This window comes from Apiospora phragmitis, assembly GCF_038363925.1.
Source record: "Apiospora phragmitis strain CBS 135458 chromosome Unknown utg000001l:1.0-2902119.0:1.0-2906034.0, whole genome shotgun sequence".
NCBI classification, from domain to species: Eukaryota; Fungi; Ascomycota; class Sordariomycetes; order Amphisphaeriales; family Apiosporaceae; genus Apiospora; species Apiospora phragmitis.
The window spans coordinates 426018-453544 of NW_027117399.1; the positions used below are offsets into that span (position 1 = coordinate 426018).

A 27527-nucleotide genomic window follows, 5' to 3' on the forward strand; every position below is an offset into this window, starting at 1 on the left:
ACTACTATCTTGGGTGCTGTCCATCGGTAGAAATGATTCGAGCTCAAACACCCACCCATCCATTTCATTGATAAGAGTAAATTTGCCCAGTGAGAAAGGCGAAAACAGGTGCGTTACTCACCAACTGGCCGCCTTAAAAGATGACTCAACTTCCGGGGTCTGCAGCATCGGGGGATCGACCTCGGGATTTGCACCGGAGATAAAAGTACCCAAAAGCTCTCTCGTTTCCCTCCGTTCCGGGGTGCTGTCCAACTTGAGCCAATGGTCCTGATTCCGAAACCACCCCGAGAGTTCTACCAGCTTCTTTTCGAGCGGACAGCAGCGGGTTTCTATGAGAGGCGCAGAGCGGATATCGCGTAGAATATCAAGATTACTGTACTCAGAGCTTCCAGAAGAAGCAAGCCGCCTTCTCGTCCAGATTATAAGCACTAAGACAGGTGGACGCAAGTTGCTTACAGACACCCGAGCCAATGAGGAGCGAGACAACTACCTTCCAGAAGCTGGGTAGAAGGAGATCACTGGCTAGGAAGAGAATAGACCTATTCTTTCATGACGTAAGATCCATGAGCGGATCATCTGCCTGTCGTATTGTTTGTATATTCTCGCATCCCCCATATATAATATGGACTTTGCCGCATAACCGAAACTACCGTGCAGGTATTCACTTATTAGTCTGCTTTGTGATAAAGACGGGAAGGGCTATATTTTGCGAAATGAGGGGCGCCCATGAGGCCACGCAATAGGGCATTAGACCGCACTCTCTCATCGACATATCACGTTTATACTATATACACCATAATCGCGAAATAGTTTAAGTGGCACGGTCAAGGGTCAACGTCCGCATCATTCGTTTATCACGAACAAGACTGAAGGACACTCTCGTGTTATGATCAAGGGTAAAAACAAATTCACCATGAAATCCAAATGGTACGTAGGACCTAACCTGCGCAGGCTGTAGAATCGGACCAGTTTGAAGTGCTTAGTTGTCGATTCATATCCAGGATTAGACGATAGCCACGACACGCCCTTCGAATTTGAGAGGAACCAGTGCGAATGCTATGGCTAATTATCGTACTATCTATAGCTCGTGTTAGGCAAGCTTACTAACCCCGTTAGTATTATTAGGCCAGAAGGACTTGATACTATAATACTAAAACCCTGTCATACTACGTTGTCCCCAGTATGCTGGGAACTCCGGATACGAGGAGGAACAAGCATTTGGGCCGCCGTATTAAGATTCTGACCGATATTGCATCATGTGAGTAAGCGATTTCTTACTGCTTTCCTTGTTGAATTCATGCGTGTCGATACGTAAGTACTCTACCGGACCCTGTAAACTACCCGGAGGCCCCTGGTGAGGTGTTCATTTTGTATATCACGAACGCGGCGAGATCATCATACTTAGCTGGATTTTACAAGCTCCAAGCACCCCTTGTATATCAAATGACTTGTAATCTCGCCCGAACCCGCCCCGTCCAACAGGTTGATTAGGCTGTGCCAAACTTAGCATGGCCAGAACTGACCTCTACATTGTGCCAGGCTTGCTGACGGCTTCTATTCCTGGGGGGAGCATGCTACGCCGTTGATCGACACGCGGCCAGTTGGACAGTTCGGCCCTGTCTCCCTCGGCGGCGAAAGGGGCGTCCCATAGCATACTGTAATGTTGAGCACCAAGCAAGTGCAGTGGTGCTGCTGGCTCCGGAAATCCGAGTATTCGTTTGGTAGCATTAGTTTCTCTGTCTAGTTCTTTCGTTTTTAAGAGCACTTAAGATTTAAAAATGTGCACGTCTAACACAGGGGCGAGTACATCTATACGTATGGATATGTTATTCAATAAGCACACTGAAGCAGTCATTATAGCTTTAAGTAGTTGAAAGATTAATAGCATTCATAGTACTTATAACATCCGTAGCATTCTAGACGCACTCCAACATACATCCCAATGCGTTACCTGCAAATGCGCGAAGCAAAAGTCAAAACTCAATCCAAAGAAGGACTCTTACTCAATCTGCAGCAGCCTCTTCATCCACCTCAGCTATTTGTAGTTGTCGGAGCCCCCCTTCCAGCGTGTTGCCCATGATCTGCGTCGGCCACAGGGCATTTTCGCCGCGGAAGTAACAGCCCTCGCGATGACCCTCGGGCCGGAACTGCAGCTCGGTGCCCTGGCCGCCTTCGCTGGGGACGGTAATCAGGATGCCGCTCCAGTCGGCCAGGCACTCCCAGCAGAACTCGAAGCGGCAGCGGGAGCAGGTCATGTGGAAGCAGCCCTCACCCTTGGCGACCTGGACGCCGCAGCCCTCGCCCGGGCACGCCTTGGTGTTCTGCGCGAGCCAGTCGCGCGTCCGCCGGTAGTGGGGGTCGCCGTGCTCGCGCTGGGCGGTCGCCTCGGCGCAGCTGAGACCCTTGTGCCACGGGGTCTGGCACGTGAAGCACATGTGGAAGCCGCACTCGATGCACATGATGTTGTTGGGGTCCTTGGACGCCAGCAGCAGCTCGGGCGGCGCCTCGGCCGCGGGCCCGTCGTACAGGCCGCCGCCGTCGCATCCGTCGCGGAGGCAGCCCCGGAAGTTGGGCAGGTTGCGCACCGAGTTTACGGTGGCGTAGCGGTCGTAGGTTGCGAACACTTCGGGCGTCGCGAGGTACCGGATCTCCTCGTGGGTGTACCTATGGTGGCAATCCGGCGTGGCGCAGATGATATTGTCTACGACGCCGTGCCCGCGGGACTGGATTTGCGTCGATATGAAGGTGGAGAGGCAATCACGACAGATGTCATGGTCGTGGTCGCACACTGGGAGGATATCCTTGGTCGGGAACGACAGGATGTGCCATGTCCATTCGCCGCCATACCCTTTGGTGATTCTCTTCCACCTTTGTTCGTCGCCTGTCTCAAACTCCGAGTAGTCCTCATCACACACGACACACGTACGCGAAACTTGCCGCGTCAATAGATGTTTAAAAATGGGGATTTTGATCGCACCCTTCCCGTCTGCCGTGTCGATTGGTAGTAACTCGGGCGCCATTTGCCCCACGGATCGCGGCGGTGCACCATCCAAGGGAGATTTCATGCGCCCATATCGAATGAGTCGGTCATGCAAGGCTTTGCTTCGGCGCAGTTGGTTTCTTTCAGGTACAGGGGTGAGAGCCTGAAGGGCCGTTCGCAATTGGTTTGCGCGTTCGAAGCGCCGTACATGGCTGATGGCATCCGGAACACCAACGGCCTCGAGGATACCGAGTACATCAAGGTTGCGATCCAGTGGTAGACTTTTCCCGCATACGGGCACAGGGCACTTGATCCAACTTGTTTTGCCCAGTTCGAACCAGTACTGGGAGCCAATGCCGGAGATGATGGCAGTCGTGAGACAAGTCTTGCAGACATATCTCCTACAACAAGTCGAAACCCCCCAGATGGGGTCGAAATCCTCAAAGGCAGAGGCGGTGACCCCCGGAAGCTGAGTGAGCACCTCGGACAAATATGCACTGCGACTCGACTGTTGGGCCCCTTTGAATTTGGGAAGATGACAGACAGCACAGAGGGCAATAGGTTGTTTGAAGTTCCGTCCCGATAACTGCATCCCATTCATAAGGCGAGTGAACTCTTGGATCTGTGGTACCGTCAATGGACTGTCAAGAGTGACTGGCGCCTGCTGTCTGTCTGTATGTGGGTTGGCGAGGGCGTTAGAGACGATCTGAGGCGATAACAGTTGTCTCATGATTAGCTCGCGCAGAGTCGTCGGGGAAGGTGTTGCATCATCCGCCATTGCCTTTAACTTGGATCTGGGCCTCCTACTGCTCCTACTGCCAGTTGCGCTGCGTGATTGTTGCCTGCTTGATTGTGCCCGGATAAGAGAGCGACCAGGATGATCAGTAGACTGGTTTCTCAACACTTCTAGTTCGGCACGCAAGCGAGAAATCTCATCCAGAAGAGCCTGTTTCTCATCGGGCTCTGTGTGATCGTTGAGTGCGGCCCAGGGATTCGTAGCAGCACTCCAGCCTGACTGGTTCTCGGCAGCCTTGCCTTTAGATGGATCGGAGTGGAGCGAGCGAAATGCAGGCCTGCTTTGAAAAGATGGGAGCCCAGATTCGTTGCCGTCGTCTGAATCGTCGTCCGCTTTCCTGATGACGACCAGCTCACCAAAGTCACCAAGCCCTGTTATAGGGAGATCGAGCTTCTTGGGGTTGCCGATGGTCGGCTCTCCTGCTTCCGTCTCTCCAAGGAAGTTCAACGAAGCCGCTGAGCCGGGAATGTCGATACCGTTGTCCAACAGGGAGAATTCGAAAGTGGACTGTGCATCTGAATACTGCGTGTCGCTATCTGACCTTATGTCCCCATCTTCTTCATACGCTGGTATGGAGTCGTCCGACTGTTCATCCCCAGAGTCGAGGAAGTTGGGGAACGCTGACGTTCACTGTCCGAATGCCGGCGCGGCCACAAGCTGAGTCGCCGTGACATGAAGAAAGACGTGAGTGTACCACGATGCTGCGCATCAAGGTCACCCGTGGTACCGTCGTCTGAAACCATTGTGTACGGGTGCCACTATGTTGCTGCGCTACTGAATAAGGTTGGGTAATAAAAAGCAATCAGAACGCGCGATCTGCAGAACCGTTGGCGGAACCAACCGGTTGCTTGCAGTGGTGAGGGATAAGACACTTGACACTTGACGAAGCAAACGAGATGAGTGGTTTAAAATGAGTACGAGTCCCTTTGCCCAACAAAGCAAAGAGAAACAAGAAGAACGGCGTTGATCCCTGAGTAGTGGTCTATTTGCAACATACAGGACGAAGAATCCGTCCCACTAAAGAGGAGGCAACACAAGGCAAGACATGCGCATCATCCAGATGCGAGATCAGGCCTGGATTGTCATGGCTTGAAACGGTGCCGGACGAAAAACCCGACGGGGAGGGGCATCTGACCGCAACGAACGAGCTAAATGCTAACGGTTGGCAGCATGCAGCAATTCGATTGGTGTTGCTTATTCCCATAGGTGCCCTTGATGCCATAGGTGCCCAGCTAACAAGGCAGATTTGGGCCGTTCTGCGCGGTTGAAGCGGAGAGGGTGAGTGACGACACAGCGAGTCGCTGTTGAGCAACTGGAGAAAGGGAGAGGGGGGCTGCGTACAAAACGGATCAGCTGTACACGCTGGCCGTACATCCTGTACAGCTGTACACACACAAATGTTGACCGACATGATACCCTTTAGCGTTTGAGTAATGACCGGCATGTCGCCCGCCTGAATCGCTGCTCACCTTGGGCGACTACTGCATGAGGCATTCAGGGTCCTTTCATCCCATGGAAAAAAAAGCCCAGAGATGATCGTACGTAAAATATTCCTATGTTTACGTCTTTGCGCAGTTTTCACGATTCAGCGCTCGGCTCTTCAATGAAGTTGACAGCGGAATTCAAATAGTTATCTGAACCTAGACTTTCTACTACTGCTGTGTGATGTATGGGAAGAGGCGGTGTTTGGATATTGGGATAAGTGCTCGCATAGCGGCATCAAATGCTAGACCGCCAGAAAACGGCTTACATACAAGCATTTGAAGACCCCTGGGCTGAAGGTGGCAAATCGTACATACATGCGATTAGTGGATGTAGATGGAGAGGCCTAAGGTCCAAGCGCTATGGCCTAACGGTTATGGTCCCATGGAGGCCTATGCTTGTACACGTCGAGCGAGAGCCTCTCCCAACTCGGTTTGGCGTCTCATGCAATCAATTAAAGTCGCGTCTCAAATGCGCTGGCCCCTTTACAGTCGACGCGTTTTGGCCCCTCTTTCTCTCAGAAATTGTCACCAGCCAACGTAGATGTAGATGATGTCTGTCTGTGTGATAAACAAATCCCGTCACTTACGTACACAACCACACTATACCCCTCCCCAATCCAACGGCCAATCCGAAGCCTGTCGCATAGTTGACTGCTAATCGAAATGGCGACTTCGAGTGATGCCGGCTTTATGATGTCGGATGCCCCTTCGAGGGCGTCGGCTGTTCCCCAGAAGCAGACAAGCCCGCAGCTCTTCTGCACGCCCACGAGCACCACCTTCAGAGAGTAACGCAGCCCCCAGCGACGACGAAGGTGAAGGTTTCGCCGACGACCAGATTCCCGGTCGCGCAAGGAGGAATGGCGCCACACAGGACATTCCACGTGTCGAGGACCGGGTCGGCTTCGCCATCCAAGAAGCCTTTGAGCACTTCATCGAGGAGTAAGTGCCGTGATGGCTATGCGAGTCGTTGGAGGACTGACGCTGACACCAATGCAGCTTCACCGAAGACCCGACATCTTCAGCCCAACCCACCTCCAGCGCCGTTACTACGGACAAGTATTACGTTGCGCAAATCCATAATATGCGTGTGTTCCAGCTATCGACCTTCTACGTCAACTACGACCACCTCTCCTCCTACCAGACAGGTGCACTCGCCAATGCCGTCAACCAGAGCTACTACCGTTTCCTCCCCTTCCTCACCAATGCCCTGCATAACATGATCGCCAAATACGAGCCACAATATTTCCGCGAGCATCGCCAGCCTACCACCTCGAGCAATCTGACCACTTCGGGTGCCAGCCATGCTGGCTCTGCCTCGCAAACCGAATCTAGCCAAGGTGGAAAGACTGCCAACCAACAGACGGACAAGCTTTTCGCTATAGCCTTCTATAACTTGCCACTGGTATCGCGGGTGCGCAGTTTGCGCGCCTTGAATGTGGGCCAGCTTCTCTCTATATCGGGCACTGTTACTCGTACCTCGGAAGTGCGCCCGGAGTTGTCAGTAGCCAGTTTTGTATGCGAAGCTTGCAGGGCCGTGGTGCCAAACGTGGAACAGACTTTCCGATACACGGAACCAACTCAATGCCCCAACATGCAATGCAACAACCGAATGGCATGGCAGCTCAATATCAGGCACAGCACCTTCGTGGATTGGCAAAAGGTCCGCATACAAGAAAACAGCTCCGAGATCCCCACGGGAAGCATGCCTCGAACTATGGATGTGATCCTGCGTGGTGAGATGGTCGATCGTGCCAAGGCTGGTGAGAAGTGCATCTTTACTGGTGCGCTCATTGTGGTGCCCGATGTAAGCCAGTTGGGACAGCCCGGTAAAAGGGCTGTAGCCATGCGAGACGATAGGAATGCCGGTGGTAACGACGCTGGCGGTAGCGGTGTCTCGGGCTTGAAGGCCCTCGGTGTGCGTGATCTTACTTATCGGTTGGCCTTCCTCGCCTGCATGGTCAACCCCGATACGTCGACTCCAGGTCAAACGGCGTCGCGTCAAATGAACGACATAATCAGCACCCTCACACAAAGCAATGCGGACACTGCCGAAACCGCCGAAGAAGCTCAGACTGCAGTGCTTAACTCTATGACACCTGCAGAAATTGAGGAGCTGCGTGAAATGGTGCATAGCGACTACATCTACTCTAGACTCGTTTCAAGTCTGGCGCCGATGGTCTACGGCCATGAGATTGTCAAGAAGGGGCTACTCTTGCAACTCATGTCCGGTGTGCACAAGTCCACAGCTGAAGGCATGCAACTACGTGGTGACATCAACATCTGCATCGTTGGAGACCCATCAACCTCTAAATCCCAGTTCCTCAAGTATGTTTGCTCTTTCGCTCCGCGTGCTGTCTACACGTCCGGCAAGGCGTCCTCTGCCGCCGGTTTGACGGCGGCCGTGGTTAAGGACGAGGAGACTGGCGAGTTCACGATCGAGGCGGGAGCTCTGATGCTCGCGGATAATGGAATCTGTGCTATTGATGAGTTTGACAAAATGGATATTGCGGACCAAGTTGCTATTCACGAAGCCATGGAACAACAAACCATTTCGATTGCCAAGGCCGGTATCCAAGCAACCCTGAATGCGCGAACATCGATTCTTGCTGCGGCAAACCCGGTTGCTGGAAGATACGACCGCAAGACCACGCTGCGCCAGAACATCAACATGAGCGCACCTATCATGAGTCGATTCGATCTCTTCTTCGTGGTGTTGGATGAGTGCAAGGAGAGTGTCGATAGGCATCTCGCCCAGCATATTGTCGGCATTCATCAACTGCGAGATCAAGCGATAGCGCCCGAGTTCAGCACCGAATGCTTGCAACGGTACATTCGGTTTGCTCGAACCTTCCGCCCCGAGTTCACCGATGAGGCCAAAACTAGACTTGTCAACAGATATAAGGAGCTACGTTCTGACGACTCTCAAGGTGGCATCGGCAAGAACAGCTACCGTATCACAGTCAGACAGCTGGAATCCATGATTCGACTTAGTGAAGCTATTGCGAAGGCAAACTGTGTCGAGGAAATCACCGCTGACTTCGTTGACGAGGCGTTCAGTCTCCTCCAGCAAAGCATTATCACTGTTGAATACGACGACATCGAGATGGACGAGGACGAGGAAACTGCCGAGGATGCAGCCGACCTCCTTGCCGCTGCGGATGCTGCCTCTGGCGCTAATGCTGAACAAGACGAGGACGATGAGATGGCTGACGGTGACGGCCCAGAGGCTACCCAAGCAGAGCAAGCCGCAAAGAAGAAGAAGACGGCAATCACACATGAGAAGTATGTGAGCATGGTCAATATGATCGTCAGCCGAGTCAGCGACGGAGAGGATTCCGGCGCAGGCGAAGGCGTTGATGCCGAGCAGCTTCTCCAGTGGTACCTGGAGCAGAAGGAAGAGGAGTTGGAAGACGAAGAGGCCTACAACGCTGAGCTGCATGTAGCCAAGATGGTCTTGAAGAAGATGGTCAAGGTAAATGAAATCCCCAAACCCCTCTTGAATTATGCAGGCGTGGGTGGCATTGCTAACGAGATTTCGATAGGACAACATCCTCATGGCCGTTCGCGGCGATGGACTCGTGCCGGACGATGCTGACAACACCAATGGCGAGGCATCCGCTGCATCGCAGAAGGTGACCTACGTGATACATCCCAACTGCGCCTTGGAGGAGGACTTCTGAGCGCCTTGTAGCGAGTATAATGATGGACGATGATTCACAAGGAACAGCAACAATAGAGGGGCGTCTGGAGTTCGTTCGACTGATGACGATGGAAAGATACAACAAGCAAGCTTTTGTGGACACAAGACGTTACGGGCGCGTTTTCGTGTCCGGAATTATGATGGTCTTGCACGAGAGAAGTCTCGGCCCGTAGGACGATAGAGATGAAGTGATGAATGACTTAAGTAGATAATGCAAAACAATTGAACAGCCAACTATTATAGAACGCAAGTGAACGGCTTCATGCTCTCGGCTAAGAAATCAAGGGAGGACTAAAATATACGCCGTCTGCAGCTCCCGTCATTTATCTACCCCTGTGCTATAAGAACAGCAAATACTTTCTCCGTATTGTTTGACAGAAGATGAACAGACCGAGTCCACATCAGTACTATAACGGAATGCGAGAAAAGCATACATAGTCCTGTAGGAAGCGTTTTGGTCTACTCTCAACCACCTTACTTACTCTCAATCTTTCGACCGATCCCACCTACTCGAGATCATCCCATCCAATGACCCCTTTGTTTCATGCAAGTCATTTGGGTCTTAACATACCCACAGGGACGGGGACGTTACTAAGCAGCGATCACCGTCCCGTGCCACGTAGCTCACTGGCTTGCCGTCGCAGATTAGCACGACTTCATGGGGAGACTGATTTCCCATTATTGTGTATTAAGTACTCGAGAGATCACTGCATTTGAGGTAGACACGCGCTCTTTGCATACGACAGGCTCGAACATGGCTCGGCCAAGCCGTACGCATGGGTAACCCGCAAGGGGCGGCTGATAGCTCACATAGGGAAAGTTTGATTTGGATCGAATTACTCTCTCCTTCTAGTACACAAAAGCCGTGCTACGCTCTGCTTTTCTATGATATGTACAAGCCATCTACTTGAAGTCAGGCTATCATCTTCCATTCCAGTCCAAGGTTACGCACGCTTAGTGGGCGTTGTTCTTGTGGTGGCCTACGGTGTGTTAGTCTCGTACGTGTGACATGGCAAAGAAGCCGTCTTCAGGAGAAGGGCCTTACGGAGATGGAAGTAGTAGGTCATGGGGTAACCGATGACGAGGATGAGACCGATGGCGTGAATGATGGCTGTGGGTCACGAAGACGTTAGCAAACTGCTTTCCTCCGGGCGTGGCAATGCCGTAACAAGTCCTGCGTCCTTCTTCCGACGAATGGACTGCCCAAGGCGGAAGGTATCTGACGTACGCTTAGCAGAGGCGTTGTTGCCGCCAAAGTGCTTGGCCTGGTAGCGGCCGAAAAGACCGGAGGGCTCAGTCTTGGGGGCGGCGCCTCGGGGGAGCTTCTCGTAGAAGCTGACAACACGCTTCATACGGACGGCATCGGGGGCAGCGCCGATCGCCTATTTGTTTAATGTCGTTAGTATAGCTATTCGAGACGAAGTACGATTTCCTCCCCTCCAGAGATTTCTCGATTGAATCCACCCATATCGGCGCTCGGGCAGTTCCTTCAATTGAACCGGATGCCGTGGGGTGTGTGGGCGGAAATGGATTGCGCAAGCGGCTTCGGAGTATAAAAGTGAGTGGTAATACGTACAGTAGGCGAAGCGATCTGTACAAAGAAGTTGTAATTAGTACGCCTTCTCACATAAGAATCATGATAGTACCGGGGGTTGTCCGTCGCGGATGCTACTAACCTTGGGGGGGATCAGGGTGGACAAAGCCCGACGCTGAACGAAGCTCATTTTGGCGGTGCTTTTCGGATGTCTTTGCGCAACGAGTAGAGGGAGGAGAGGTCACAGGATTCAATTGGCCCAGACAAGACGCAATTGAGGGGTGATCGATCGGAGTTTGGTTGAACGGTAATGGAATTGAAGCTCGAGGTTGAAAGCAGACACACGAAAAGATCGCAACCAAAGCTCTCTCGCTTTGCCGACTGGCTCCGCATTCCGACAAGAGCCGCCCAGGCGCGGCTAATATAAGCGCTCGCCAGCTGCCCGCCAGCTCGAGAGACACCCCACTACAGCCGCCCACGGCTAAGAGCTCTGGTCCTGACTTCACTTGATTCGATGCATCGAGAGAGAAGAGCCGCTTCAATTGACTGACGAAATCCGTTCAATTGAAAGTGAGATAATACCACCGAAACCCGTTCCCCACGCCCATTGCTCGCCAGCCACGTCGAGCAACACAACACACGTCCGCACACGATGGCGTCCCTCCGAACTGCCTCGGCAGCCAAGCTGCTGCGAACCGCCACCTCGTCGTCCGCGCGACCGGCCATGGCCACGGCCACTCAGCAGCAGCGACGCTTCAAGTCCGACACGGTCGTCGCAGCCAACAAGGAGTTCGCCAACGCCATGCCTTCTGGCAACGCAAGCTCGGTCCCGGAAGTGCGACGGCCGAACGACAACGGACCCGACTATGGTGCACACATTGATAAGGCGACCTCGTACGTATAAATCGTTCGCAGTAGCTCTCTCTGGTTGGCTGGGCAGCGGAACGTGCTGGGCAAATTTCGAGTGGGCACGACGTCACTGCTTCCACTCAATGCCTACCTCTTCTACGGATCACGACGGTTTCTAACGCAATGCGAAATCTACAGAATGTTCACTCCGGTCCCCAAGCAAGTCCAGGACGGCAGCGAGGACGTCAACGTCTTGCCCGCCGCTGTTCTTTCCGGCGCCCCCATGGAACTGCAAGCACGAACCGTTCGGTATGTATTTCCTTCACTGCCATTGGGCCCACATGAAGGACAAACTACAGGGAGACAAGAAAGAAAGAAGAGGAAACTAACGCTTGTCATTACACAGAATCTTCCAGCCGGCCAAGCCCGCCACACAGTCCGGGGCCTGGGGCTCGCACCACTGGCGCATGGACTGGGACGTGCTGGCCAAGGGCCACCGCTGGGAGAACCCGCTGATGGGCTGGCAGTCGTCGGGCGACATGATGCAGGGCACCCACCTCAACTTCAAGACCAAGGAGGACGCCGTCGCCTTCGCAGAGAAGCAGGGCTACGAGTATTTCGTCCAGGAGCCCCAGGCGCGCAAGTTCACCCCCAAGGCCTACGCCAATAACTTCCTCTACACACCCAATAAGCTGAAGCACATCCGTACGAAATAGAGAGAGCAGGCTGAGCTGTTGGCAGCTGTGGTTGTTTTTGGAAAGGGGGAGAGTACATCAGATTTCGGCTCCGTTTCCACAGAGATTGGGTGAATGCCGACGGCGTGTGTACATATTTCTAGTAGAAGCAGTCGAATCACCTACATCCATCGTTATTAGTACAATGCAGCCATCAAGGTGGCTTCCCAGTACCCCTTTTTGGAAACCCGTTGAGAAATCTACTCTAGTCGTCCCGAACGGCTGGGAATAACTGGAATTTTACAAAGGCAGCTAGCTAGTAGCTACATGCTATTATACTGTGATAGCTACTTTACCTAGTGAGTGGAATAATTGACTAGCGAATGGGGCAACTGGCTGGCGAACGATATAGCTGGTCAGCAAACGGAATAACTTGCAGTCCAGTATAGGAAAACTGGACAGCTCAATAGAATTTAGTAGCTGGCCATATGTAGTATTGCGTGTGATTTTTGGATGGTAATGGTTAGCTGGTTACTTAGTGATATGTAGAGTCCAGATCACAAATCTTGGAACGGGACAGACATAGATAAACGTGGACGTATTAATCAGTCGGCTCAATTCCGTTGCATTCCTCTGTTTGTTGAAGCTCCATAATTTCGAACTAATTCAACGCTGTATAAGTTGGATTGGATGTTCATGGGAAATATGTAAACCCAAGGGCCTTGCTAGAGCCTCCTGTGAACGCCAAACCCATGTCGATCCCGTTTTCAATATCATACCGAACGCCTTGCAAAAGTCAATAGTTTACAAATCAAGTACATAGGTCATGCATCATCACGCCATCCGCTCTCTGCCCAGGAACCTCGAAACTTGAGGGATCCATGGTAGGACGAGGTAGATCTGGTATCAGGGAGACGAGTCTGAACCAGACCTAGTCGGAGCAGGTACAATCGCTTGATTGCCATGGCCGCTCAAGTCATGACGACATCCTCGGGGAGGTGGTCATCGCCATCGAGGCTAAGGTCGATTCGTGCAGGAATATCCTTCTTCGTTGTTTCCTTGCGCACAGTATCTTCGCTCCACGCTCTCATCTGTACAAGGTCTCTTATGGCGGCATCTCTTCGCCATACCTGGCGATCAAGAATTGCTTTGTTGACCTTGTCAGCAACGTCCCGACGCAAGTCAGGCTTCAGCAAGACAGCAATCGACGGATCCAGTGTGTCATGTTTGAAGACAAGGAGTGACATGGTCTCTTCGAGGTCTCTCATAAACTTTTCGTTTGTAGGTGCTCGAGGGCCAAGATGCTCTGTCGCAAAATCGAGAGCCGGCTGGATATCACCTCCAGGTGCCGCGTGACAGGTCCGAATGAGTTCCACTAGTTGTAAGCGAAGAAGCGCAAAATGCAGGGACTCGTCCATATCTAGAATCTAAACGTTCGGGTTGTTAGAAACTGAGAACGCCAGGAGGAACGGTATAATTGAATGATGTAATGAAATGCTCATGCAAAAGTGGTTGTTTCTCACCATCGACCCGAAGATCATAAGAGTGGTGCATGTAAAACTCGATTTCTAATCATAGCAGGGATAGGAAAGAGGGAAAGCGTTGGTCGACATACCTCAGGATCTAAATCGTTGAGCGCCTCTATAGCTGTTTGCACATCACCCTGGTGTATCGAATGCTGGATTTGTTGCCTTGCAACAATGGAGGCATGGTCTTGTTGTGGCTTCAATCGGGCCTCTTTGGAGAACTTCTTGGCAGCGTTGGAATAGCCAGCCATGGTAAGGTAATCAAGAATCAAGGCATTGATATCACTAGAGCGACTTGGTTAGCCAGGTCCCAAAAGGTTGCAGACATCGGCGACAGAGGGTGCTCGTTGGATCAGAAATATCAAAGATTGTTTCTCCGCATTATTTTTCAGAGAGATTCCCATTGAATGAAATAACATCATAACAGGTACAGGACATGAACAAGGGCTGGGGAAACTTACTCTTTGGGAACCTGAACCTCCTCGACCTGCCGAGTGAAATCATGTTTCATGGGCGTGGCCGTGGAAGTTGAGGAGGTCATCCTGCGATCGAGTAGATCTTTGGTGGAACGAAGCTGTTCCTCAAATTCGCGGACGAATGGCGAGGACATAACCTGCCAACCCTTGACGTGACTCGCTCTGGTGCAATTACGTGGGTATGGGAGGATGCAGCACGACAAGCAGGATCATAAGAGCACACTGCTCTTCAATGCTTGTCGTTGTGGAAAGGATGAGAAGGAAAAAGTGAAGTCGAGAGGAAAAGAGACTTCAAATGTAGGTGCAGGTGGGTATGTAACTGGCAAAGTTGAGAGCAAGCAGTAGACTTGGGTTGGGTACCTACTATCTGTAAAATGTGCCAAGGTTCCATTAAAGCTTCGACGGCTGACGAAGCTTGCGGTGCCGGATGCCTACGCCTGGCACAACGGTAGGAAACCAAGCTGGATCTGGATCCAGTCACGTTCAACAATGACATGCACCACATGTTGCTCCAATACAAAGTATGAAATAAACATTGAATCTACCCCGTACTCTACGCTGCTCCACGTGTGACTGGCGTTGCGCATCTTTACAGGTTCATAGGTTTCGTTGAGTGTCGTAATCAACTTGAACCGTACATCAGGTGTCTATTTGATGACTGCCCGGTATGTCAACCATTGATCCAAACCACCTAATGTTCTGTTCTGTTCCGAAGGTAAGAATTCGTTTCAAGTCTGAAAAAAGGCAGCCCGGACTTGGCCAGAACGAAGTTGAGCTTCCAAATATATATAGGTCAAGGTACATCTGTCATTTCTCGGGGAAACAGTGAGCAATGTCAAAGGACCGACTGGTTGTGATACCTTTTGCAATAATGTTTGTGAATATGCATTGGTCGCATTGAGTAAGAGCGAGTAGTGTCCCCTAATACCCACCTCCGTAGGTGGACGGGCGAGGGGGCTGGCGAGGGGGCTGCAGCCTGCATGGCGGCGATGGGCGCCGTACCGTACCGCTATCATGGGCCACAGTCACTTATCAGCAAGCATTGACAGATTCTGCTCAAGCCTCCCACACCCAGCGCAAGCCAGGTCGGACCAATTGGGAAAGGGCAGTGTCCACACTTAGCATGTTTTCCTGACTTGCACATGCTCCGGTACGCACTGAGAATGCCATTTCATTCGCTTCACTTGCACTTATAGACAATCAACCGGACCTTCGTTATTTGTTTACCCCTTGACTGTTAAGCCTTTCACAGCCAGACAATGCGTGCATCCTCCCTTATATAGACTTCCCTGCATTCTCGAGCTGCCTCTGGTCCTTGGCCCACAGCTTCTGGCTCTAATTTTCACATAGTTGGTTAGAAAGACAGCGGGCAAGCAGGTCACACGACCACGAGTTATATGCACTTCAGCTAGGAGCGTCAGCTTGTATGCATGCACGCACTTATCCTACATCCCCCTCTACCTGTCGATCAAAGAAACAGCAACTCTATTGCTGTTGACCAGCCACTGTCACTACATCAAACTAGACGGATCTTACGTTTGAGATATCAAAGAGCCGGAATGAACTCCGGCATGGGCCTATCACCGATAATTCCTGACCATCGCGATGGCGATGACACTATCGCCAAGCGGGCTCACTACTCCCCGCCCTGGGCAGACGTGAGCATCATTGGCGTGGCAGGAAGCTCTGGTTCTGGAAAGACCACGCTCTCACATGCTATCGTCAATAGTTTAAATCTGCCTTGGGTTGTCATCATGTCCATGGTGAGCAATCTGCAGAATCATTAAATCGACCGGTTTTACTCACTTGCTGCTAGGATTCTTTCTACAAGCCACTCAACCCGGAGTCCTCGAAAAAGGCCTTTCGGAATGAGTACGATTTTGATGCTCCAGAGGTCGGGGTTTCCTGATGGTTGCTGCGTTATAGCATATGCTGATAAGGGGCGTCTCAGGCCATTGACTTCGACGAGCTGGTAAATTGTCTTAGGGACCTCAAAGCAGGGTAAGCAGCCAGTCTCCTTTTGAACTGGAATAGTCCATCGAGGTCCAAATCCCTACGGTTCGGCTGCTCACAAGTGAACAGCAAGCGTACCCAGATACCAAATTATTCGTTTGAGAAACATGCCCGCCTGGAGAACAGTACCGTCATCTATTCTCCACATGTTCTCATACTAGAAGGAATTTTCGCTCTGCATGACCCCCGCGTCCTCGACCTTATGGATATGAGAGTAAGTTTGGTTTTCATCTTTTGTTATGCAGTGCAACTTAGGCTGATCGATCTCTAGATCTACTGCGAGGCAGATGCTGATACCTGCCTTTCAAGAAGGGAGTAAGTCGGCCTTGGTCAATTATCGAGGCGATAGTATGTTGATGTAACTCTTTCAGTAATCCGTGATGTGCGGGATCGGGGACGTGATGTCGAGGGCTGTATCAAGCAGTGGTTTGCTTTTGTGAAGCCCAACTTCGAGAACGTAAGAAGCCGGCCAGGTCGGTAAACTGCATCCTGATGTATGCTAACAATTATATGTAGTATGTACAACCACAAAAGAATGTCGCAGGTAAGATTGATCCCATTTCTTACTAGAACCTTGTTGCCGTTCTGGAGTACTGTCTTTACGACCACAACGCAATCCTTTGATTTCAGCTGACCATTTTTATCTCATAGACATCATTGTACCTCGAGGTGTTGAAAACAGAGTGGCCATGAGTAAGTGCACGCTCGATCAATATTTTATGGCTGTATGCTAACACATGCAGGCATGGTGACTCAGTACATCGAAAGAAGGCTGCTTGAAAAGTCCACACGCCATCGAGCTGCCCTGAAGAGCCTTGAGCGTGGTTATGATAGCGAACCACTTTCAGATCGGGTTCTGGTCCTCCCACAGACGACACAACTCAGAGGGATGAATACCATCATTCAAGATATCGACACTTCGAGTGAAGATTTCGTCTTCTACTTCGATAGACTATCTTGCTTGTTGCTGGAACTGTACGTCATCTGCATTATTGAACCTCCCTCTACCTGTATCAGTACACTGACTGGTCAACACAGCGCCCTCAATAATGCGCAGTTCAAAGAGCATGCCATTGAGACACCACAAGGACATAACTATCACGGGTTGGTCGGGAAGGGAGAGGTGAGCGCAGTGATTGTGCTACGAGGCGGTGCGACGTTCGAAGCTGGCCTGAGGCGAATCATCCCTGATTGCAGAACCGGCCGCGTACTTATCCAGTCGGATGTGCGAACCGGCGAACCAGAGCTGCATTATCTGAAGCTGCCAAAGAACATCAACGAGCATGACACTGTGCTTCTCCTTGACGCCCAGATGTCGAGTGGAGGTTCCGCGCTCATGGCCGTCCAAGTTCTGGTGGATCACGGCGTGCCGCAGAACCGGATTGTTTTTGTAACGTACTCAGCAGGGAGAGTGGGCGTTCACAGACTGACAAAGGTCTTCCCTGAGGTTACCATTGTAGTCGGCAGTATGGTACCAGACTTTGAGGAGAGATGGGTCGAGAAGAGATACTTCAGGTGCTAACTGAGGTGAGGTGGGCTTCGATGGACATAAAGCCCTCTCAATCTCCCTATATATACTTACTTCAGTACTCATCAATATCCACCTTATCCTGTCATACCTTATCCATCATATAGAGACTTACATAGGTGTGACTCACACACATCCCGTGATCACGTTTGTATTTGTACCTCGAGTTTTGTTTTACTGGTAGAAGAATGCTGCAATAATTCACTGATGATGCATTTGGCAAGACGGGTGAAGTATTCATTCATCTTCATCCACTATTGAATACATAGTGACTGTGTTGCTTGGGTGGCTTTGGTCAAAGAAATAGGAACCCCAACGACAAGGTTCAGTAGTGAAGGCAATAAAATAGGGGAGGGTGATCCGGCCACCAACGAGTTGAATGCCGTACAACACTAGACAGGGATACTACATATTGAGCGTTGCATGAGTCACTTTCTATCGACGTTAACCCCGTTCGGTTGGTTTTCCAGGTGACAGGACGCTCATGGCTCAAGAAGCCCCGTCGTGGTGGTTATGATCGTCAGCTAAAACAAAGGATTCAATCTTTGGCTTGGTTTGATTTGCGTCAATTCTGGGAATTGGGTCATCGAGAGGCCCGGCTGACATAAGACAGTCTAGACTCCACCTTTTGGATTGCTAGGCTAAATCGGTCCACGTGCATCCCCAAGCTTGGACAGTTCAGCAGCGGCAGTCAGCCATTCCTCACGCCTTCAATTTTGCGGATTGTAGACTCCAGCCGCAAAGAAGTCCGACTTCTTACCTCTCCCTCCAAGACCCTTTTCCATTGAGGCGGCCCTGCATTTGTTTCCAGAGGAGCATCTATTCCCAACATTGCAGGTCGCATCACTTGCGCACCGCAATTTCCCTGGACTTCCCCCTCTCGCACCCGATTGCCCGACCCGAGACCACAGACGAAGAGCGACGATTCCGACACATCTACTACACATCCACTTACCACCGGTGGTGTGGTGTTCTGACGACAACAAAATCCAAAGACTCCAAATTTGCCGCACCCCATTTCTTGCGATTCCCGAGCTCCTCCACAGGCGAAAAAGTTGTTCGCGATCCTGCATATTTCAATCCGACAAGACTCAGACCTTCCAGTTGTGGATGATGGCTACTGAGGCCACTGCTGAGAAGCCCGTAGATGTCTCTGGAACTGATGCCACGCTTGTGAGTAATCTTTCCCTAATCCCTGCCCTTCACTCTCCATGCTATCCTGCATGATTTGGATTGCGCCTTGGTAGAACGAACATCCGCGGGCCTTTCATTGTGTGTTACTGTGTGCTATCGATGCACTCGAATCATGCACTTGCTCCTCCTTCCACAATATCTGGTCATGTTCTTCACCACTGACTCGGCTCTGCTTCACCTCCTCAGACGCAATCCCTTCCTACTGAACCCGATTCTCAAGATGGCGGCTCCGGTGCTACCGCATCATTAAATGGGCCCGGTCCTCAAGACGGGGTAGAGAACAAACAGATTACCGACATCGTCGAATCATCTGTCAATTCGGCCGAAGTTAGCGTAAGCGGCTCAGACACAGAAGCATCGGCGAACAGGGCAAACAAATCTGGCGATGACAAGGGCAATGGGCGGGCGTCGTCTGCCCCCAAGAAGCCCCAGAGTTTCAAAGCAGTTTCCGTCAACAAAACCTTCCTGGGCTCGAAAGTGGCAACAAATACAACATCGCGGCCTGAATCGGCGACATCGTCCGCGACTGCGACCCCAATAGGTACCCCAGGGACAAGTGCCTCCAAACTCAAGCTTGTTGCGAAGAACAGCTCGAACTTAGGTGGGTCAACGAAAACACTGACTACAAATGGCAAGTCTGGCGCAGCACCGGATCCGTCTACGGTGTGGAACCGGAACCGACGTAAGTGTCCAGCTCATCAATCTCTTGCGTCTTCTCGATGGCCGCTTATCTCTTTGTCTAGCTATACCTCCGCCCGATACGAAAAAGATGTCCGACGAAGAGCTTATGAGTAAGTATGGCATACACATGGCCAGTCGTTTGCGACCAGAGGATGAGGCGGGTGGTCAGTCAAATTGGGCCGACATAGACGAGGATGACGATAGTTGGGCAACTCCTGAGACGATCACATGGACGGATGGAACTAAGAGCTCCCTGGCCGCGACTGAGGAGCCGGTGCGCATACCATCTCCAATGAAAGAGATTGCTCGGCCGGAAAAGACCAAATCACCTGCTCCGAGCATGGCCCCGGCGTCTGCGAATCCTCCGCCTGCTGCCAAGGCCTCGCCCTCTATCAAACCTGGACTGCTCGCCTCAGGCAGAGGCCTTATCCTCAAGGGGGCACCAGAGAAGCCAACCTTGGTCACCAAGAGCACACCCCGATCGACAGAGGTTAAATCACCCTGGGCTACATTACCCCCTGTGAACAAGGCGTCTCCTGTTGTCACGGAACTGCCACAGCACTCGCATGCTATTGGTAGGACGTACCCTCCCCGTGACGAGACCATGGCGAAGAGCATGACACCACCGACGAAGGAGATAGCTGCAGATGATTTCAGCAGGTCGCCCTGGAAAGACGGTGGGGGTAACCGCGAACTATATAATTCCCAATCCGGCAGATACGAGCCTGTGCATGATCGTAGGGGATCCAGGACGGAACCAATACGCCAACAGCCAGCTTTACTTCATCGTTCTCCACATCATGAGACTCAAGGTCCTGCAGAACCTTCAGCGGCTTTCCAGAGCAGAACTACCGGTCAAGATGCCCCGCCCTATGGAAGGCGCCGCGGTTCATCCAATGTAAGCGGTGGTAGCGGAAGTTTTGCGAGTCGCTTCGGAAGACCCGCCGATGCCCCATTACAGGCCGACAACATACATCACCAGCCTGCACCAGTTCCCGGCCCAGGCCCCGGCCCCGGCCCTTTTGCGACTGGAAATGCTGCACAAGGTCAGCGCACTCACCCTTCACCAAATTGGCAATCCCGGCCGTCGCCAGTGCCATCCCACGCGGCACCAATCCCTGTGCCACCCGCTACAGAGGCGGCGCCCCAAGCCAATCTTGTAGACGACGTCGAGTTACAGAAGAGACTGATGCGTGAGCGCCGCGAGTTAGCTATAAAGCGCAGGCAAGAGGAGGAAGCGCGTGAAGAAGCCGCCAAACAGGAACGAATCCGACTGAAATTAGAAGCTATGGGTCCCGCACCGGAGCGCAAGAGTGCGAAGAAAGACGAACCAAAGGAAGGCGTGGTTTCAATCCAGCCGCGCCAAGGCAGTTCAGCTTCACATAAGACTGATGCTACACCAAATGATTCGAATGCTCCAGCAACCGAAATCGCCCGGCCTGCCCCAACGAAGCAAGGTGCGCCGGATCGAAGAGCCAGTGTTCAAGTCAATGGGGTTCAGCAACAGCAGCACGAAAAAGACCATGGCCCTTCCAACCGCTTGTCGGGATCTCAGTCCTCGGGGACTTGGCCTGAAAATACGCAAACTAGTGATCGTTTATCCTCCTGGACTGCTGCCACTCAAGCAGCAAAGAACGTTTGGGGCGCTCCGGGCAATGACCGCACACTTGGCAATGGGACCTTTGATGCCGACCTGAACCATCTAGCGGACTCGCAACCAACCCAACCTGCTAGCCTGGCAAACCGCCAGGCGCCCATCGGCCCCCCTCGACCTGCACCAACGGCGCCGCAATCTCGTGTCGATGCCCCAACGACTAAGCTGGCTCCAATTGGCCCCCCTCAGCCCCGTACTGGGCATGGTCAAGCTCAAGGATCCACTGGTCGGTCTGTGTCGCAAAACCCCTGGTCAAACGCAAATATTGAGGAAGATGACCGTGCCCTCCGAAGACAGGCCAACCAGCGCATGGAGGAGCAGATGCGTGATCTGACCAGTCGCGGGCTCACCTTGGATGACGCGCAGGCTCCCGTCAAGGATACGTGGCGTCCTGTGGCCCTTGGCGAGGATGGAAAACGACTCACTGGCTCTGCTGTAACAAAAATTCATGGAGAGACCGCCGCTAGGACATCCTGGAGCGCTTCAGCTCCTTACCATGACGCGCCCTCTACCGATTATCGACAACATCCAGGGCCAAGCAGCATAAGGCAGCCACCTATTGGATCTGCAGGCCACATTGCTCCTGGTCCTATTTCGCAGCCTCGGGCCGGATCCCGCTTCTTCCCCCATTCTGGACCCCGTGATCAAGGAGATGACTTCGCAGTGCAATCAAGATCCAAATCGCCAACGCCCCCACCTCCTACCATGCATGGCCACCCGGCTTACGATGGCGATGCAGCTCGTCCGCACGTAGCGCTACCACCTGCCAGACCGATCGTCAAGTTGCCCCCAGTGTTTAGGCCCTCGGCTATTGCCCCTGTTCCCACCCCTATTGCTCCGCCAAAGCCTGCATCGTTCGCCGCCGCATTGGCTGTGGGTACCGGACCCCAGCGGCATTCATCTTCGTCCGCGGCAATTCAATCACACCGTCCAGTCCAATTTGGCACTCAGGAAAACTGGCAAGACAAGATTAATAACCTGATTGGCCGAAAACCTGTATCTGCCGCTCGACCGACGGTTGTAGATTCGTCAAGCAAATCAGCTTTTGATGCTCATGGTCACTACTCTGCAACTGTATCACTGCCGAGCGCATCGTCGGTGAGCCCCAGCAACTCCGACGGTAACTTGGTCACTAGTAAGGGCATGGCAGAGGACTGTTTCGACGAACAAGAGATGGGCTCTTTACCGCCAGTTCATCTCCCAAAGCAGGCCCCCGATGCTATGTGGAACCCCGTCGAACCCAACTGGCAGCCTCAACTGCCTAGGTTTCGTGTAGAGGCTACGGTTGCTGATGATCCGCGCTACGTCTTTGACTACGTCAACAACAAGGCAATGATTCGCTTTAAATCACCTGGGATGGAAGAGGCGAAGTATGTCCTAGCTCCCTTTAGCTCACGCACCAGGAGCAACCCTAGGCGTCAAGCTCTGCGCGGTGCGCGAAGTTCTCGAGGTAATTCGCGAGGTGGTAGAGATATTTCGGGTGACCACAGCATTGGCGGTGCGTCTGATCGTCTTGAACGGCCTGAACGCCATGACCGGTCCTCGAATCGCAGTCGCGGCGGGTTCAGGGCTCGGTCCGAAAACTGGACCAGACACTCCTCGACAGCCCAGACTGCCTAATCTTCACTCCAAAAGTCCTCCAAACTCAGGGTTGAACGCACTATGCACCGAAGACGGTCCCGCATTCACGACAAGGGTTACTGTGCAGGTGCCTCACCAACTCCCCCATGTAATAAAACCTACGACGGGTGCACACAGAAGCTGCACCACCCCTCTCAAATCAACTCACTGTCATGGACGAAGAATAGTTCTCCTCGTTTGGCAGTGTGTACAAGTAATGCATTATTTTGTGGCCGTTTCCTTTGCGCGGTCCTCTGAGCGAAAGCTACCCTCCTACGATGTCGGTTGCTTTACGGATTCGATTTTCAGGCAGCTGAGCGACTTCCTCCTTATACTCACCTTGAAAGGTTGCAACCCCTTTCCCGTCTTTTCACGACCTGTATGGCTTCCGTACCGAGATATCGTGTCGGTTTGGGCAATTCGAGTTGAACGGTGTCGACTGTCTAGACGTGCCAAGGGAATGATCAATGGACAAGATGAAATGTGGCCGGCGTCAGTGCCTCCATGAGGAACAGGAAGTGGTTGCGAGCATGACAAATATATCTGACGATGAATGATGGATTGGGAGGAATGTGGACCGGAAGTCCCGTGGGAATCAAGGGTGGGAATTCCCGTCTCTCGAAAGTCCCAAAGGTCACATTTGTTCACAATCGGCCAGCGAATGGTTTCTTGTGGCGACCAAACATACATATTCGAGCTTTGCAGATCAATGACACGCGATGATAAATACCTACGTTCTGATGTACCCCGTGCTATTAATATTCTCTGACGTATTGATAGTTAGTAACCATTTGCAGGCAAGTAAGGAGCAAAGGTAATGAGTAATATTGCTGTTTGCGTCTTGGATATACTAAAAGTCTTGTGCGGAAGAGCCCATGGAGTCATCGTGAGGCCACGCACATGTGGCATCCAGGATGTGAGATCTATTGATTTACACCGAGTCAGCAACATCCAGGTTTGACGGGTCATCGGCTCGCTAAGTTCCCAAGGGGCCTGGTTGCATGACTCGGATGCTAGCTCTTCAATCGGCCATAATCCCGGTGCCATGGCTCCGTTACCCTGGAGCGCGCCTGACGGAGCTGCTCAATCTACTTGCTACTACGTACTACGGGACCTGCACGTGTTAGGTTGTCTTGTGCCGTATTGAGACCGAAATGAAAGGTTCTAGGATGGAACGATATGCTGACGATAAGTCGCCCTATTGTGGAATGTGCAATGCGCGCTGAACTGATTGCAACGTTTGTGCCGCATTGAGCACGATTGCTACCCACCGCGGGGGGGCTAACCTACGATCCTTGGCATCTCCGCCTCATCCGCTAACCTTCTGGGATTTTCACCCCCTGTTTCTCTGTCGCGTGGTTGGCGGTAGACCGGAATGCTACTGCGGGGGCTGCGAACCGGTCAGGCTCCCCACCTTCCCAAACCACCCAAAGATGGGGTTTAGGCCGGTCTTAGACCTTGCACTGCTTCCATCGCTTACATGGAGTGCAGTAAGTCGGAGTTCCTGAAATTGGGCGAACCCACTGCAACGACGATAGCAATTGCCGAAGGTGGACTCGTCCGCCCGACAGGGAGGGGGAGGGGCTGCCACGAGGGGAATAGCTGCACATTGTAAGCGACGTGACATAGCATAACACCAGCTAAACAGTCAATAAAGGCGGCTGGGACATAAAAAGAGGGAGAGATCCCCGGCCGCTGTCTGGATCTCCTGCTCCTCCTCCTCCCATCCCCCTCCCTTCTTAGCTCCAGTCGACCCAACCATGACGAGAACCGGTTCTTTGCTAGTATCAGCCGCCGCTGTGCTGACGGGCCTTCTGCCCGGGGCCCGTGCCGAGTTTGAGGGCACATGCGCCGGTCTTGCCAAGCAACTGAGCTTGTCTAACGCCACCGTCACCCTCTCGGATTTCGTGGCCGCCGGCACCAATCTCAGCTTGCCGGGTCTCGACCCTTCTTGTGGCCCGCCCTTCACAGTCGCGCCCGCCGACATCTGCCGTGTGGGTCTGACCCTGGCGACGTCGGACCGCTCCCGCACCAAGATGGAGGCATGGCTCCCGCGCAACTGGACCGGCCGCTTCGTGGCGACGGGCAACGGCGGCATCAACGGCTGCATCGACTTCGCCTCCATGGCCTACACGTCGAACCTGGGCTTCGCCGCCACGGGCTCCGACAACGGCCACAGCGGCCAGAACGGCACCACCATGCTCAACAACATCGAGGTGGTCAAGGACTTCGCCTGGCGGGCCCTCGACACCTCTGTCATCGTCGGCAAGCAGGTCGCCGCCGAGTTCTACGGTAAGAAGCACGACAAGTCATACTACTTCGGCTGCTCCACCGGCGGCCGCCAGGGCTGGAAGATGGCCCAGGACTTCCCCGACAACTTCGACGGCGTCGTCGCGGGCGCGCCCGCCTTCGCCTTCAACAACCTCACCTCGTGGTCCGGCACCTTCTTCTCCATCATCAAGGCGGCCGGCGCCGACGGGTGGCCGACCCAGGCGTTGCCCGCGCTCGACGCGGAGCTCCTCCGCCAGTGCGACGAGCTCGACGGGGCCAAGGACGGCATCATCGAGGATCCCACCCTCTGCAACTTCCGACCCGAGGCCCTCATTTGCTCGCCCGAGACCAACAGCCCGTCCTCGTCGTGCATCACGGGAAAGCAGGCCGAGACGATCCGCAAGATCTACTCAGACCTGCACGGCGTCAACGGGGACCTCGTGTATCCCCGCATGCAGCCCGGTCCCGGGATCTTGGGCATGATCTACGGCATCTACGGCACGTCCGACCAGCAGTTCCTCTACACGGACCACTGGTTCAAGTACGCCGTCTACAACGACCCCAACTACGACACCTCGGTGATAACGCCCGAGATGATGGCGTACGCCTGGAACAAGGACGCCGGGTCGATCAACACGTGGTCCGGCGACCTGTCCAAGTTCGCCGGCCGCGGCTCCAAGATCCTGCACTACCACGGCCAGCAGGACCCCATCATCTCTTCGTCCAACTCGAACCGCTACTACGACCACGTGTCGCGCACCATGGGCAAGCCGTCGGCCGAGCTCGACGACTTCTACCGCTTCTTCCGCATCAGCGGCATGAGCCACTGCCAGGGCGGACCCGGCGCCACCGCCATCGGCCAGGGCGACGGCAGCTCCGCCAGCCTCGACCCGGAGGAGAACGTGCTGATGGCCATGGTGCGCTGGGTCGAGGAGGGGAAGGCCCCCGAGCGCATCATCGGGACGGCGTTCGTCAACCAGACCGAGTCCCTCGGCATCGACTACAAGCGGGCGCACTGTAAGTTCCCCCTGCGCAACGTTTACAAGGGCCCGGGCGATGTTAAGGAGATCGACAGCTGGAAATGCATTTGATCCTGGACTGGATTGGATAGAATAAACGCGCACGAGGACAAGCTAATTCAACACCTGTGTTATTACTATTACTTATATACTATTTATTCTATAAGAGAAATGAAATCTACGATTATACCTTGACTTCAAAGATCTGACTTCGCCAAATCTGGAATGACAATGGTGCCAGCTAGGTAGGTAATGGTATCGAGTCTCAATAGCCGTGATAGCTCTCATTCCCGGTCTCCATTTCGTTCTTGGCCCGGCCCGGTCGGCGACTTGGGGCCCCGAGAGTTCGGTACCGCTGCTGGGCGTCCCGCGCATGATGGCCAAGTCTAGCACCGTCTTGGCGAAGACCTCTCTTTGGTTGGTGCTGTAGCGCGGTGCCGGCGGGTAGATGTTGCCAGCCGAGGACTATGGGGTGGGTTTGACCTGAGATAAAGTTGTAGCAGGGCCTGGCTCGGTAGCAGGGCCTGGCTCGCAACGCCTACATAGACTAAGAAGCCAAGATGCAGCTAAAGCCGCGAGACCAGTGGGATGCGACGACGCAGTTGCGAACGGGCGTCTCAGAAGAAGGTCGCGCGGATAAAGTCACTTGACCGAGAATTCGAAGCCCGCAGGGCAATACTGTCGCATCGCAATGCTCCTTGACCACATCACCCGCAGGTGGTTCTTCAACACAACGCAATTGAGATCCAACGGTTCCCCAAATTATGATTATGAAGATTCAGACTGCAGCGTCAGAGCGCTGCATTCACCGCCCATGGCCGACTAGAACGTCATGCCACTCGAGTTGCGATTCTACTTAACGTGTATGATACTATGCTCCGCCATGACCGTTCCAGCGAGAGACTGCACATATTACCGAAAGGCTAAAGAGCGTACCTAGAACCCCAGGGCAGAACAGAGACCAGTTAACGTTGATGCTAGTGTCTGAGAAATCCCATGGCGCCTAAGAATGAGACTTGCGACGTAGACACCGGCTACTGCTAATGAGATATTTGCATTGCATCTCAATTTCCCATTGCCGGCCCCCTCTGGAAACACGTGCCGTAAGCCGATGAACGTTATTGCAAGTGCAAATCTCGAATACGTGTGCACCGACTCGAGCAGTAACACGTATGAACCGTCTTCCATCTATCTGATAGAGACAGAGAGATCAGTGTCATCCATGGCCGTCAATGACGACTCGTGTTTCCGCAGCCGTGACTCGCTCCCTCAAAGCTTGCAATACCCTCGGCTCGGCGCGGGCGGCGGCTTACTACCACCCTGACTTGCAGAGGGCCATGAAGCTTCGCCGGCGTTACAATTAGTACAAGCTAGGATGTAATTGATGTTTTGTTTTTTTCTTCTTTAAATTTTCCCTTTCCACCGGGCGCCTCTAATACCGTCGCCATGGTAAAGCATAATTGTTGTTTTACGTACGTGGTGGCTCGCTCTCTTCTCGTTAACTTGACTGCATCCTCAGCTCTGGATG

The 27527-nt window shown here is 53.0% G+C and overlaps 8 protein-coding genes across 8 annotated transcripts; 5 read left to right on the forward strand and 3 right to left on the reverse strand.

Moving 5' to 3' along the window:
* Positions 1–2003: 2003 nt before the first annotated feature.
* PG994_000134 (uncharacterized protein) lies at positions 2004–4519 on the reverse strand (the record flags this gene model as incomplete). The annotated part of the gene is made up of 2 exons (XM_066851543.1): positions 2004–4396; positions 4471–4519. 2 exons carry the CDS (start codon positions 4517–4519, stop codon positions 2004–2006), a joined length of 2442 nt encoding a protein of 813 aa, XP_066722175.1.
* Positions 4520–5923: 1404 nt separating this feature from the next.
* PG994_000135 (MCM2/3/5 family-domain-containing protein) lies at positions 5924–8940 on the forward strand (the record flags this gene model as incomplete). The annotated part of the gene is made up of 4 exons (XM_066851544.1): positions 5924–5955; positions 6011–6199; positions 6257–8732; positions 8803–8940. The coding sequence occupies 4 exons, from the start codon at positions 5924–5926 to the stop codon at positions 8938–8940; spliced, it is 2835 nt and encodes a 944-aa protein (XP_066722176.1).
* A 974-nt stretch (positions 8941–9914) lies between these two features.
* Positions 9915–10684, reverse strand: PG994_000136 (mitochondrial F1-F0 ATP synthase subunit F of fungi-domain-containing protein; the record flags this gene model as incomplete). Its single annotated transcript, XM_066851545.1, has 5 exons — positions 9915–9940; positions 10006–10071; positions 10189–10342; positions 10537–10551; positions 10607–10684. 5 exons carry the CDS (start codon positions 10682–10684, stop codon positions 9915–9917), a joined length of 339 nt encoding a protein of 112 aa, XP_066722177.1.
* A 462-nt stretch (positions 10685–11146) lies between these two features.
* On the forward strand, positions 11147–12059 carry PG994_000137 (uncharacterized protein; the record flags this gene model as incomplete). Its single annotated transcript, XM_066851546.1, has 3 exons — positions 11147–11388; positions 11542–11652; positions 11750–12059. The coding sequence occupies 3 exons, from the start codon at positions 11147–11149 to the stop codon at positions 12057–12059; spliced, it is 663 nt and encodes a 220-aa protein (XP_066722178.1).
* A 929-nt stretch (positions 12060–12988) lies between these two features.
* On the reverse strand, positions 12989–14153 carry PG994_000138 (uncharacterized protein; the record flags this gene model as incomplete). The annotated part of the gene is made up of 3 exons (XM_066851547.1): positions 12989–13444; positions 13633–13828; positions 14005–14153. The coding sequence occupies 3 exons, from the start codon at positions 14151–14153 to the stop codon at positions 12989–12991; spliced, it is 801 nt and encodes a 266-aa protein (XP_066722179.1).
* A 1425-nt stretch (positions 14154–15578) lies between these two features.
* Positions 15579–17554, forward strand: PG994_000139 (uncharacterized protein; the record flags this gene model as incomplete). Its single annotated transcript, XM_066851548.1, has 10 exons — positions 15579–15782; positions 15836–15913; positions 15971–16020; positions 16102–16246; positions 16320–16347; positions 16404–16489; positions 16549–16576; positions 16684–16725; positions 16776–17007; positions 17071–17554. The coding sequence occupies 10 exons, from the start codon at positions 15579–15581 to the stop codon at positions 17552–17554; spliced, it is 1377 nt and encodes a 458-aa protein (XP_066722180.1).
* Positions 17555–18673: 1119 nt separating this feature from the next.
* Positions 18674–22709, forward strand: PG994_000140 (uncharacterized protein; the record flags this gene model as incomplete). The annotated part of the gene is made up of 3 exons (XM_066851549.1): positions 18674–18733; positions 18941–19436; positions 19498–22709. The coding sequence occupies 3 exons, from the start codon at positions 18674–18676 to the stop codon at positions 22707–22709; spliced, it is 3768 nt and encodes a 1255-aa protein (XP_066722181.1).
* Positions 22710–24469: 1760 nt separating this feature from the next.
* On the forward strand, positions 24470–26071 carry PG994_000141 (feruloyl esterase B; the record flags this gene model as incomplete). The annotated part of the gene is made up of 1 exon (XM_066851550.1): positions 24470–26071. The coding sequence occupies one exon, from the start codon at positions 24470–24472 to the stop codon at positions 26069–26071; it is 1602 nt and encodes a 533-aa protein (XP_066722182.1).
* Positions 26072–27527: the final 1456 nt, after the last annotated feature.